The 14,467-nt window shown below is 39.6% G+C and overlaps 1 protein-coding gene across 1 annotated transcript in view; it reads left to right on the top strand.

Moving 5' to 3' along the window:
- The window catches only part of PIBF1 (progesterone immunomodulatory binding factor 1), a 2,608,929-nt gene that overhangs the window by 1,043,639 nt on the left and 1,550,823 nt on the right, over positions 1-14,467 (top strand). Inside the window, 1 exon segment of the mRNA XM_044071741.1 lies at positions 8,167-8,265. Coding sequence (XP_043927676.1) covers positions 8,167-8,265 — 99 coding nt within the window.

Below are 14,467 nucleotides of genomic sequence, written 5' to 3'. Positions count from 1 at the left end.
AGTTCCTGCTGTCCCCCCCCCCCCCCGGTCCAAAGTCGCTGTCAGTCAACCTGTTCCAATCCTGTGTAGGGGGATTTGGGTAGGCTAAACCATTTTTATAGTTTCAGTGATGAGTACAATGTCAGGAGGGTATAGAAAGAGGTTAGCATGCAGCTTATGGATTTTGTTGTTGATACTTGTATTAAAATTTAACACTTGGATATCAGTTTTGTTTCTAGGAGGGATAGTTGTTGGCTGGGAGTGATTGGTCTTTTGTGAAGTTAATAGTTGGACAAGCCTAGTACATGCGAATAAACCTATGATAGTAACATGTTACAGGCAGGATGGTGCTAAATGTATACATGTTGTTTATGTCTGTACATACTCACAGGCATAGTTGTTGTTGTTGCTGTACTCCTTGAAGGCTTAACAGCTGAGGTGCTAGTGTGTGTGAAAAGAGAATAAACTTTTTCACTTGAAGACTGTGCCTTCCTTTTGTGGTTCCATAGTTGTTGCTTATGCCTGGGCTTATGTACTTTTGTACATAAATAACTACGTGCTTTGAAATTCCTGTTAGTGTTAGTTAGCCTGGGGGTTTCTGCTAGCATTAAAATCTGTGTTGGTTACATTTCTAGTAATCATTTTAATCGGAGTTGCTGGCTACTGAGACTTGTCTGCATATATCAACTGGACACAAGCTGATTTAAGTATACTTTTCTCTGCACTTATTTAAGATTTGAGTCAGTAAATATTGTGTGTCTTTGATTCAGTAAATATTGTGTCTCTGTCTCTCTGCAGTTAAGTTGCCTTAAGTGTGAAAAAGTGTAGCCATCTGGGCTCATTTAAAGTTGTTAGACTGCTTTGAAATTCCTGTTAGTGTTAGTTAACCTGGGGGTTTCTGCTAGCATTAAAATCTGTGTTGGTTACATTTCTAGTAATCATTTTAATCGGAGTTTCTGGCTACTGAGACTTGTCTGCATATATCAACCGGACACAAGCTGATTTAAGTATACTTTTCTCTGCACTTATTTAAGATTTGAGTCAGTAAATATTGTGTGTCTTTGATTCAGTAAATATTATGTCTCTGTCTCTCTGCAGTTAGTTCCCCACCCCCCTCCATGTTTCCTGTTGTGGTGTTAATCTTGGTGGCTTTTGAATTGCCTGCCCCTGCTGTAAATCTGTTTTTGCACACTCCTCCTGGACCCATCTCATTTGCTCACTCAACTGAGTACAGTGAGATCATATTTTGATTTCAGATACTCCTACCAGTCCCATCTCCTCTGCCGTGTACAGAGAGAGCACCTGGGAAGGACATTCCCTTATAGTATCTTAATCTGCTATGTTTCCTCCCACTCCAAAAAAAAAAATTGCACTTCATCTGTTTTACTGTATTTGTGTTTCTTCCTACTTTATTACCTTATTTTGCTTTTGCCTCTTCTTAAAAGTACTCAATTGAATTTATTCTGCTGCCTTTATTACTGCTTGTTAGTAGCCTGATTAAATTGTAACTGTTATTCTAAGGCCCTTGGATTAAGCACTTGGGCTTCAAACCCGTTATTTTACATTAAGAAGGTTTGTGGTCTGCACTGTTGTGGCAGGACAGGTAGTGTACATCCTTCTAAGTTGGGAACTGCTGATTGAAGGCTCAGTGTCTGTTATTCTAAAAGTGTATTAGTTCAGGGTTAAGCACTTGGGCTTCAGGCCAGTTATTTTACATTAAGAAGGTTTGTGATCTGCACTCTTGTGGGAGGAGAGGCTAGATTCTGCCCTTCTGAGCTGGGAATTTCTGGTTAAAGGCTTATTGCGCATGCTTACTTGAACTGTTTTTCCTGAAATCGGTATGCCTTGTTTGCTGTAGCATAGACTAGATTCAGGCCAGCTGGATCTAGCTTTGTTTGTATAACTTGTGCACTGATCCAGGCCAGCTTTTTTGGAGAAGGTTTCTCTGTATCCTAGTGCAGGACTGCGCAGTTACAACTTGTCTGATTGAAGACTGCTGGAACAGGGCTCAGTTTTGAGCTTTTTAACTGGTCAATTGGGTAAAGTGTTGTTTTGATTGTATCTGCTCTATTTTCTGAAGAAAAAAAAAACAAACAAAAAAATATACTTGTTTCCCGCCTTTCTGAACTAGTATAGTCCAGTTTTCAGGTTATTGCTGAATCCAGAGCTGTGTTACAACTTTCTGTGTTGCCCATACCTTACTTGGATAGAAGGAAGTTTCTCTGTTCACCTGTGAGAGAAGGGAGCTTTGAGCAGCCTATTGGTCCCTGGAGGAGTGGTTTCAGCCCAGAAGTTAATAGTTTATTGGCCATTTTGGGCTAATTTCTATCTCTTTCACTTCCCTGCTATAAAAAACGCATTTGCACAGTTTTCGCACTTGTATTCCGCTCAGCAAGTGCCTCCCAGGTGTTCTGCAGAGTCTGCAGCAGCAGAGAGACAAAAGAGTAACTTTGGACTGATTAAGTATCATTTTTCTGCTTTTCTTGCTGTCTTAACTAATTCTGCCTAAAACGCCAGTTTTTTAGCGAATCTGTGATTTAAAAAGTTTGTTATTGCTACATATTGTACTTATTTGCTGCCTGCACGTGAATTAAATCATTTTTGTGTTTAAATAATTTGTTTAACTGTTGTAGGCTACACACTAAAGTGCTGTAGCCTTTTCTGTGCACTTAAAGTGTTGTCTTGATTATATCTACTCTATTTTCTGGAAAAAAGAAAAACAAAAAAAAAATATATTTGTTACCCCCCCTTTCTGAACTAGTATAGTCCAGTTTTCAGGTTATTGCTGAATCCAGGGCTGAGTTATAAGTTTCTGTGTTGCCCATAACTTACTTGGATAGAAGGAAGTTTCTCTGTTCACCTATGAGAGAGGAAAGCTTTGAGCAGCCTATCGGTCCCTGGAGGAGTGGTTTCAGCCCAGCAGTTAGTAGTTTATTGGCCATTTTCGGCTAATTTTGATTGTATCTGCTCTATTTTCTGAAAAAAAAATATATATATACTTTTTCACGCCTTTCTGAACTAGTATAGTCCAGTTTTCAGGTTATTGCTGAATCCAGGGCTGTGTTACAAGTTTCTGTGTTGCCCATACCTTACTTGGATAGAAGGAAGTTTCTCTGCTCACCTGTGAGAGAGGGGAGCTTTGAGGAGCCTGTCTGTCCCTGGAGGAGTGGTTTCAGCCCAGAAGTTAGTAGTTTATCGGCCATTTTGGGCTAATTTCTATCTCTTTCACTTCCCTGCTAAAAATTTGTGCACCGGGCAGCGTTGTTTAGCTAGATTTAAACTATTCTCGGCTCCACAAAGTCTACTCTTCAATTTTTCCCTTGGAACTAGACAAACCTTCAACTTTAGCACGCAAACCATTAATTTCACAGTCAAGCACTTGCTTAAAACTCATAGCAAGCACTAATTAACCCTAGCACCAGACCCCCCCTATACTGTCCAGAAGGACAAGGCTCTCTATTCTTCCCCACCAGCCAATCAGAAAAACAGCTTACTCTACCTATTCAGGCATGTCCAAAGGGCAGTTTCCTGTGTACTCTCCAGTCCAACTGGTGAATTTGGGCATTTTGAGGCAATGTTACAACTGCCTCATGTACACAGACAACCCTCTACTCCTACCACCAAACACTAATCTATGCGAGAGATGCAATTATACAGCCAAACTAGAGGCAAAGCTGTCTCAACCCAAGACTGGAGCTGACAGTCAAGAGGAGAAGGGTAATACTTGTAACACACCACCAGTCTCACATAGACCTAATAAACCAACACCGGCAAATAACACACATGAATACATGAATATATACTCGGAGGTTCTAAATAAAAATCTGCAAAAGCAACAGAGACCGCCAAAGCAGACATCCAAGCAACCTCCACACCCCATCACCAACCATGAAACACATACTTCACGTAATCAGTGTGCCACGCAGTCACAGCCCTTAACCCAAAATAACATACCCAACACACTAGTAATAGGCGACTTTATAGTCAGGCACACTGATGTCCCACTAACTAGGCTGGACAAGGAGAAGGTTACAGTTAGCTGCCTGTCGGGTGCCAGGATCTGCCACATAACACAAGCACTCCGGTCACTCTAGAACAAGTACAAATACAACTCTGTCATTGTCCATGTTGGTGTTAATGACCTGAGATGTACCTCCCTGGACTACATGAAAAGAGACATGGAAGAGCTCTGATCATGTAGCCCAGGCCGGTATGACCCTGACCCTGAGTAGCATCCTGCCCTCACCAAGAATGATGCCACAGTATAAAGAAAAAGTGATCAATTTCAACAATTGGCTAAGTTTCTGGTGTCATTCAAAGAGGATCCAGTATCTGTCCGCCTGGGATGACATACTCGACAAACCACGTTGCTTCGCAAGAGATGGCTTGCACCTGTCACCCTTAGGCCTTCAAATACTGGCCAAGGCTCTTGCCGCCCCCATAGTGCCTTTTTTAGGCAAGGCTCAAAAGACAAACCCACCACCATAAATAGCACAAGGGACCAAAAACTGAGGGTAATGCTACTCAACGCCAGAAGTCTAAACCTCAAAATGCACGCACTTTAGGCACTCCTCAGTGTGGAGAACATAGACATCTGTGCAGTAACAGAAACCTGGTTTAAGGCTCCTGAGAGCACCCCAGCACTACTAGGCTATAACTCATACCATACCTTTTGGCCACAGAACTAGGACCGAAACACAAAAGGCGGGGGTGTATCCATATTCATCAAGGATATCCACACCTCCAGGTTAGTGGTGCAGCACAATGCATCAGAGATCATCCATGTGCAACTAACAACGGGCAAAACTGCAATCCAAATTGTAGCTTGCTACAGATCACCCACCATGGCCCAGGACCCCCATTCCGCATTTCTGGAGACACTGGGAAATATGAAGGTCCTACCAAACACCCTAATACTGGGTGGTTTCAGTTACCCAAACATAAACTGGGAGAACTACTCAAGTACTAACTCCCTTGCCCAACGCTTCATAGAATTTATAAACTCAAATGCCCTGGATCAACTGGTCAACACCCCCATGAGGCCTGGTCATCACCAACATGGGCGACTGGTGTTCCACACCGGAGGTCATCCCCTCGCTGGTTAGACATCAGACCATAGACTAATCACTCTGGATATCCACATTCCGCCCCCACCCCCAATCAAGGAAACCACCGTGAAAAACTTTTCAAAAGCAAACTTCACGTTACTTAAGATCGAGGTGGAAAGGTTCACAGCCCCCATGCTAAAGGGCAATGCTGTCCAAGCTGCTGAAACCTTTACAAAGGCACTCTATGAGCATCTGCAGGAATGCATGGATCGTGCTATCCCAAGTAAAATCAAGACTCACTCCTCCAAGAAAAGGAAACCAGTCTGGTGTACCCCTGCCATAAACAAGCTATACAACAGAAGGAGGAAACTAGTACAGAAAAGAGTAAAATCCCGAGAAGGAAAGACATCCTAGATCAGTAACAGCAAGAAACTATGATCCCTCATTAAGTCATCCAAGGCTAGTTTCGAAAGAAAAATTGCCAGTGACTCCAAAGATAACCACAAAGCGTTCTTTAGCTATGTCAAGAACCTAAGTGGAAACTCTCAGATCTGCTCTGAGTTAGTGCAGAATGGCACAAAATACACTGAACCGACTGATATTGCCAACATTCTGGCAGGCAGGTTTAGTGCAAACTTCACCCCCCTCTCACCCCCTAAAGGGCCCATAACCATACCAGAAGAATGTAGGGCCCCATCAAACACCGACACACTGGTTAAAACAGCCCTATCCAAAGCCAAAAACACAGCTTCAATGGGACCGGACGGTGTCCCAGGCTGTGTCTTACAGGAGCTCCAAAATGAACTAACCCCTCACCTAAACACACGTTCAAACTCAGCCCCTCTACAGGCTATGTACCCACAGAGTGGCGCACAACAACAGTTATCCCGCTCAACAAAGGTGGAGCCACAACGGACCCTGGGAACTAATCTCCCTATAAGCCTGACTAGCCTGGTCTGCAAGGCTATGGAACGCATCATCATGGAACTCATTAACTGAGACATTGGGAACCTCCAAACCTTGGACCCTACCCAGTTCGGCTTTAACGGCAGATCATGCTTCCTAAACCTGGTGGACTTCTTTGAGACGGTTACCAAGGCATTAGACGAGGGAAAGGAGGTCCACACAGCCTACCTAGACCTCGCAAAGGTTTTTTGACACCATTCCCCATTCTAGTATTATAGACAAGCTCACCAGCTTGAACATAAACCCCTACGTCACGAGATGGGTTGCCAGCTGGCTCATGAATAGAACCTACATGGTGAGAGTTGCAGGCTCTACGTCCGACTCTAAACTGGTTACAAGTGGCGTCCCCCAGGGCTCAGTCCTAGGACCCCTCCTGTTCGGTATATACTTCTCAGAGGTACAGGCAAGCATAGGAGGACTATGGCTGACCAAGTTCACAGATGACTGCAAACTAGGGGCCATAATTGATTCTCTGGCTGATACAGACACCCTCCAGCTGGGTCTCACTGAGATGGATACCTGGTGTCAAAATCATGGCCTCAAGCTAAATGCCAAAAAGTGCATAGTCATCCCCTTTGGAAAAAACAAAGTACCCGCAAACTACCACATAGGTGGTAGTCCCCTAAATACAGAAAATGTAATAAGGGATCTGGGGACCCAAGTAGATAGTAATCTCTCCTTTGATAATCATATTGCCAAGATGGTTAGAAAATCCTTCTATGTGGTCCACCTAATCACAAAAGGGTATGCATCTAGAACAAAAGAGGTTATTGTGCCTCTCTACTCATCACTCATTAGACCCATCATAGAATACAATGCCCCATTTGGGATGCAACTTACAAGACACCTGCAACAGCTGGAAAGGCCACAAAAGTATCTCACCAAGAGGATTACTAGCCTCAAACAGATGCCCTAAGCAGCCCGACTCAAGAAACTCCAGCTGTACTCAGTTGCATACCGCTTACTCAGAGGTGATCTCTGCCTGACATACAAGGTCATGTCCAGCCGAGAATTTATGGACATGCTCCACCTAAAACAAATCCCGGAGAGCCACACACTAGATATAAACCTCACCACAACGATAAATAGGACATGCTGGAGGGATAGATTCCTATCCCAGAGACTTCCCATGCTTTGGAACAGGATTCCAGTATACATCAGGCAGAGCCCCTCACTAACACTCATGAGAAACCTTGACGGGTGGATGGGAAACAGAAATTTTACCCCGGGGATCACTGCAGTGGCTCTGCTGGACAGTGGCGCAAGGAACTAATCTAAGGGGGTGGCGAAAGCCAACTCATTCTGGCTAGGCTTATAAATGCCCTTGGGCAGATAGCCTAGTACTTACCTATGAACCTATAAATGGTTTTCACACTGATATATACATTATAAAATCAGTGGAATTACACCATCATATATTTCACATTTATAAAGTTTTCTGGAATTCAGTTTGTCTTCTGTTTTAAATAAAAAATACCTACCATTAATGCTACACTTCTTAACTATTTTAGTTGACCATTGCCAATGTACAGATGATGTTACTGCCCTTGATGCTGACAGTCTAACTTCAATTATATACCTTTATTATCAGTGGTCTGTCAGATGTGACATATAAAACTACTTGCAAGTCTGACTTTTTCCACTGTTTATTTGTGGGAAGCTTCGCCGTGCTCTTGCTGTAGTGATGTGTGATGTCTAGTAGTATCATGGTGTTGTATAGTATCCAGCTTACAGCTCTAAAAATTTACTGCTAAGTAATGAGGTTAGATTTTATTGTGCAGTGATAGCCACCAGACTTCGTGTGTGTTCATGCTATATAAACTTTTCAGTATTTGGAAATAAAAAGATAAAAAAAATGTTCTACCTGTTTGCTTTGATTTTGTACCACTGATTTTGACTGTGATAGTAATATTAGTAGCAACCAAAGAGAATACAGCATCTTTTGTAGTTTACCTGTGAAGTATGCATTTAATTAAAAAGTACAATTGTTATCAATGTGGTATAATTTAAATAAAATGCAGGATAGACATTAATTTAAAACTGACTGTCTATGAGTGAAGAATAAACTGCATGCTGTATTATGAAGTTCAGCCACATTAATAGAAATTACGTATTTTGTTCATCCCTACATCTTAAAAGAGTCTGCTTATTTTTGTTTTTTATTTTTTTAAAGAAATTTAAGGGAAGCAAGAGATAATGCAGTGGCAGAAAAAGAAAGAGCCGTTCAGGCTGAAAAGGATGCATTGACAAAATATGATCAACTTCTAGAACAGTAAGCATTAGTATTTTGAAAGTATATCATTACTGTGTCTTGAATTACGAAGATATGTGCCACCTAAACAGGTATGTGTATGGGCAAGTTAATTGTGCTTTTGATTTCCTTTCTTTACTAGCCAAGTAAAAAGTCTGATTCCAGTACCAACTTTTCAGATATATCCTAGGCAACATAAGGAGTACAGGAAATTCATAACTGCAAAAATATACTGCTAATTTGATGACAGTCGTTAAGACATTCCCTCAGACAGGTCAAGAAGCACCACTGTGTCACACCTGTTTTATGAATACTGAAAGTCTTATTGCTACATCTTACTTACTTCCCTTCTGATACCTTTTCCCTGCCCTTGAAACCTCATGGATTTTTTTCAACCTGCTGTATGTTTTCTCTCTCTTTTTCTTTTTTGAGCCAATCTTGAAACTGTTAACTTTTTCCTACAGTGGTCTGTCTCAGCATAATTCATTTACCTAGCAACTAAAATAAACAAGACCAGGATAAAGGTGTGGTTCTAGTAAGCAAACTGTGCTTAAAAATAATAAAAGATGCCCAACCAACACAGCTGGGCACAAACACAATTCATTAAAGGTAGCAAGTAAAATAAAAGTAAGCGCTTTCACGATGGTCACATCGGTTCATCAAACTAATTGCCTGCAAAAACACATTCAATTTAAAATGAAATTCAGCCAATCAGCTGCTAAGCATTCATTATCAAACAAAAAAACATTAAAGTAGTATTAAAGGCATAATAGAAATATATAGAACCGTGTTAAAAGTGTTTTAAAACCGTGTAAAAAACAATTACTAAAATCATAAAATAAACCAAATAAAAACCAATACACAAACAAATAGATGAACCTGAGCAAAAAAACCGACAGGAGACTAAAGGATAGAATAAGGGAGCATTTTTACCAAATTCACATAAAATCTAATATTAATGCACTTTCAAAACATGTATTAGAAAATGATGATACACACATACTTTTAGATTCTTAGTTGTGTATGTCAGTGTACCCAGTATTAGAGGTGGTGACCTTAGAAATCATACTGAACAAGTAGAAAATAGCTGGATTATTAGGTTACAAGCACATATCTACCTTGGCCTCAATGATAAGATTCCATTAAAACCAGCACTTAAGAAGAGAAGAGTTAGTTATAGATAAAAATTTTAAAGAAGTTTTATATTAAGTTCTTTGTATTAAAGTTTTATAGATAGCTTTTATGTATTTTTTGATGGTTTTATTGTTTTTATTAATGTGTTTAATTACATAGTATATACCTTTATGCAGTTAATTGGTTGTTGAACATTTCCATTAACTAATTATGTTTGAACTATATAAAAGGTGCCTTTTGGTATTGCTGTACTTCTAATGGTTTGAAAAAGCCGCTTGGTGAAAGCGCTTACCGAACACATGTTAATAAAGGATTTGCTGTTTTTAATATACTGGATGGCATTTAGTCCTTGACTTTAAGGTCGTATTTTATATGGTCTGAAGAGACATCTAGCAATTTGATAATAGCCTGAAGGCAACTTTTTGGATTACAAGTTTGGAATATTTACTTCACCCTTGAAGACTTGTTTGTGTTCCTGTATGTGCTGCACTGCCATCATTGTTGTGACAATTATTTTGAATGGACTGGCCTGAATAGACTTGAACTTTTACCATTCCTTGATTTTGAACAGTGCTTTTCACTTGAATGAAGGTTTTTGACCCTGAGCAAGTATTTTATGTTTATTTTTTCGTTATTTTTGCTCAGGTTCATCTATTTGTCTGTGGTATTGGTTTTTATTTGATTTATCTTCTGTATTCTTTGTTACCACAGCATAACCATGGCAGAATTAACTGATAATAATTTAGAACTACCATATAACCCAAACAAAGTAGTGAAAAGCAAAACGTTTTATTCACGCTTACAAGATTGTGCTACCGCTGACGTCAATCCGTTGCTTCATTTTGAACTTGTAGCCGCTAATAGCAGTGAAACTTTGAGCAATACTGATTTTGAAACCTTGAATGCTGCCCTCTCTTCTCTGGAATCTGATTTATTAAAACTAAAATGTTTACAAATGTAGCGCTTTCATTTTGAAGCCTGTATTAAAAAGAAAATCATACCCAGAGGGTTGAGAATCTTGAAGATGCCAATGACAGGGAATATGTACCCAGAACTACTGTATCGCTGGCAACAGTTGAACATCGAGGTGAGCATCAGTTACATGATATTGCTTAATGAATTTTTTATGCCTGAAGAACTTGCTTTACAAGAACGTATAAAGAAACAACAGAATGACTTATTTGACAAATTTAAAGACAGTGTTGTTGAGCCGTTGCTTGATCATTTAGTTGATAGCGTTTCTCTGAGAAAAGATTGTTGGAACAGAAGAAACATAAGCTATCAAGGGATACTTCTGATTTTTCACATGGCCAAGTCTTCACTTGGCCTAGGTATAACAACAATAATTCAAATAGACAAAATAATGCATATGGTAATCAAAATGATCAACATGTGTTGAATATTAATAATAACAGAGAAATTAAGAATGGCAGGAATATTTCTTTTAGTACTGCTGCTCTTAAGGTTAATGTCTCCACTAATGGTGATAATACCTTTGAAGTTAACAACATTGGAAGTATTAGTGTAACTGATGATGTTTCTTTAGAACCCAACACTAGTGTAAGGTCTGGCCTTGTCATTTCTAATAGTGAAACGAGTATTGTTGAACCCGTAGTAAATAGTAGGGACACTTCAAATCTAACAAGTACTGATGTTTTGTCAGGAAGTGATTTAGTTGTTCGTAGGAAAACACCTATGACATCTAACAGTAGTAAATAGTAGGGACACTAGCACCACTACTGCCTTACTCTCCTTTACTAACACTATCCTTCAGCATAAAAACAATGACTATCTCTCCTCTGCTACTTTCCTAGACCTATCTAAAGCATTTGACATGGTCCCACACAAACAACTTATCTCTGTCCTCAATAACCTATCCTTCTCACAATCAGTCACCAACTAGTTTCAGAGTTACCTGTCTGACCGCCAACAATCCGTTGTATGGCAGAATGTCATATCTCTCCAACTACCTGTCTCCATAGGGGTTCCCCAAGGATCCATCCTTGGACCCCTACTTTTCTCTGTTTACACCAATAATCTAGCCTCTGCCACCAAACATGGCACACTCATCCAATACGCAGATGACTCTACCATCATCTGCTCAGCCCAGTCCCTACCCAAACTGCAAAAAGTCACACAGGAAGCCTTTTCCTCTGTTGAAACATGGTTATCCGATGCCCAATTAATACTCAACCCAAACAGAACTAAACTACTCATCTTCCAACCCACCAAACATACTCAAAACAACTCTCACTTTAACATCACAGCAAAAGACAACACCACTATATACCCAACTGAACACACCAAATTGCTAGGAGTGGAAATAGACAATAAACTAAAATTTGACATTCACATATCCATGACCATAAAAAAGGTCCACAAAAAACTAGGAGCATTATACAGAAATAAACAATTTCTCACCAAAGCAGCAAAGATTTCAATAGCAAATTCCCACCTTATCTCCACCCTACTTTATGCCTCTCCAGTATATACCAACCTAAGGCAATGTGATCTAAACAAGCTAGAGACCTGCTACAACAAAATCGCAAAATTCGCCACAGGGGCATCCTACCGTAGTCACCACTGTCTCTCACTTGCTGAACTGGGCTGGCTTGAACTCCCTCACCTCCTTCAGTGGTATCAACTCTCACTCACCCACAAACTAGTAAACCATCCACTAAATGTCCCATCCCTCCAGAATCTACTCCAACCCTATCGCACCACCAGATCACTAAGATCCAGCAACAAAAATCACTTGCAGATCACTAAAGCCAATAACTCTGCTGGTGAAGCACTATTCTCTTGCGCCATAGCCAAATTATGGAACTCACTCCCACCCACAATTACCTCCGTACCATCATGCACCAACTTCAAAACTTTATTAAAAGCGCACCTGAAAACATGCTGGCTATGCCCTTGCAACTCCCACTCTAATATCATCCACCCCATCCAACTACTACCTTTCTTTCACCTCCACTAACTACCTTGATGATAGCAAGCTCAGATGCTCATAAGCCTAGTACTTATTATACAGCAGGAACTTCTCATTGTTACATTTGTTAATGCCTGTTATGTACTTCACAGATAAAGAGTCTAGTTGTCTACTGATGTACTATGTTCTTCATCTGTAAAAATGTTGTAAGTAATTTCTATGTTAAATTGTTAATCACTATGTAATCCAATGTAACTACTGTCTGTTTATTTTACTGTGGAGCTTTTCTCCCCGGGCCTCCGCTGAAAATGGACCCACGTCCAGTCGGACACTCCCGGTCAATAAATTTAAATAAATAAATAAAAATAAATAAACAGTCGTAACTCCACAGACATTCCTAGTCCTTTCCCTATCTCCAATATATACAACAGGGAGAGAAGTCGCTCAGTGAGCAGGAGGAGGCAGAAAAGGAAGGCCACAGTAGGGGAAATGAAGGAACCTACGTTAAAGAAAATGTGGGAAAGAATGACTTAGTGTGGAATCTTTCACACAGACCATTAGATAAATATGAGCTGGAGGTTTTAAATAAAGGACTGTCGTTTATACCTTCTGTGAGAAGTAATATGGTGGATACTATTTTAGATGTTAAGTTGTTTGCACAAAATTTACAGTTAAAAATATTATTCAACAATGCTGCTATTGAAACACAGAAGGCACAGTTTCGAAAACCACGTGTTTTTGTCCCTAATTTACATCCACTACTAGATGCGTTCTGTAACATTGTTGAGAGAGATATTTATTCTTTAGCAGATGGACATACCTCTATGCATAGAAAAGGCAATTTGACAATTAGACAAAAAAGAGCTTTAAACAACCTGAGAAATGCTAAGAATATCTTGATCAGACCAGCAGATAAAGGTGGCCCAGTTGTAGTGCTAGATAAAGTTGCTTATGACCTATGTATGAAGGAAATGCTAGGAGATACTAAGTTTTACAGCCCCATTATTCTTTCAGATGTCCAAACACACATTATAAGAGTTTATAATACTTTAGATGATCTGCTCAAAATTGGTACAGTTACCACTGAAATCTATGAGTTTTTATGGGTGGAGAACCCAACCATCCTGACTATACAGGGTTTACCTAAGGTCCATAAGGACCCAATAAATCCTCCGATGAGACCAATAGTAGCAGGTCGAGGATGGGTTACGGAACCCTTATCTATACTAATTGAAAAAACTTTGAGACCAGTAGTAGACTCTAATTTATATGTCCTTAGAGACTCTAAACAATTCCTATTAGATTTATATGAAGGGACGAGTATGCTACCAGATAACTATACCTTTTTATTGGTGACCATGGACGTAAAGTCTCTTTTTACTAATATTCCTAATGAATTAGGCTTGGAGATTATACAACAGTACTTGAATAAGTACACAGATATGTTACCTAATAGAATAGATTTTATTTTTTGTTGTTGGAGGTAGTATTAGAGAATAATATTTTTTCTTTTAATCAGAATTTATTTTTACAGAAGGATGGCGTGGCTATGGGCACATCTTGTGCCCATAGCTACGCCAACTTTGTGATGGTGTCATGGGAAGAACAAAAACTTTTTCAACTTGACTCTTATAAAAAATATGTTAGTTTTTACAGACGTTTTGTTGATGATTTGTTTTTTCTTTGGACAGGGAGTGGAGTAGAGTTAGATAATTTTTTGCAGCAGGTAAACTCATTGTCATATTTTTTAAAATTTACAATGACAGCTTCAACAGATTATATTGCTTTTTTAGATGTATCTATTCAACGCTTAAGCAATGGTAAACTCAATACGGGTGTCCACAGAAAATCATGCTATAAAAACACTTTATTACATAGGCATAGTATGCATCCTAGCCATATCTTTAGTAATATTATAAAGGGACAAGCAGTCCGTGCATCAAGGCTGAATCCTGCTCAAATTAATTTTGAAATAGAATTAGGTAATTTACATGAGAGACTGGTAGATAGGAAGTATAGAACAAGAGAAATTGATGCTGGCTTTCAGTATATTGAAAGCCTTAGATTAGGTAGGGCATGTCCCATTTTCTCTGAACAAGGTAATGAATTTTATAGGGCTGTCAGGACAGACATACCTCTAAGCAAAGTGAAACAACA

The sequence above is a fragment of the Protopterus annectens genome, chromosome 5.part0, assembly GCF_019279795.1.
Source record: "Protopterus annectens isolate FY-2018-M chromosome 5.part0, PAN1.0, whole genome shotgun sequence".
Lineage (NCBI taxonomy): Eukaryota > Metazoa > Chordata > Ceratodontiformes > Protopteridae > Protopterus > Protopterus annectens.
This window is presented reverse-complemented; position numbering and strand designations above follow the sequence as displayed.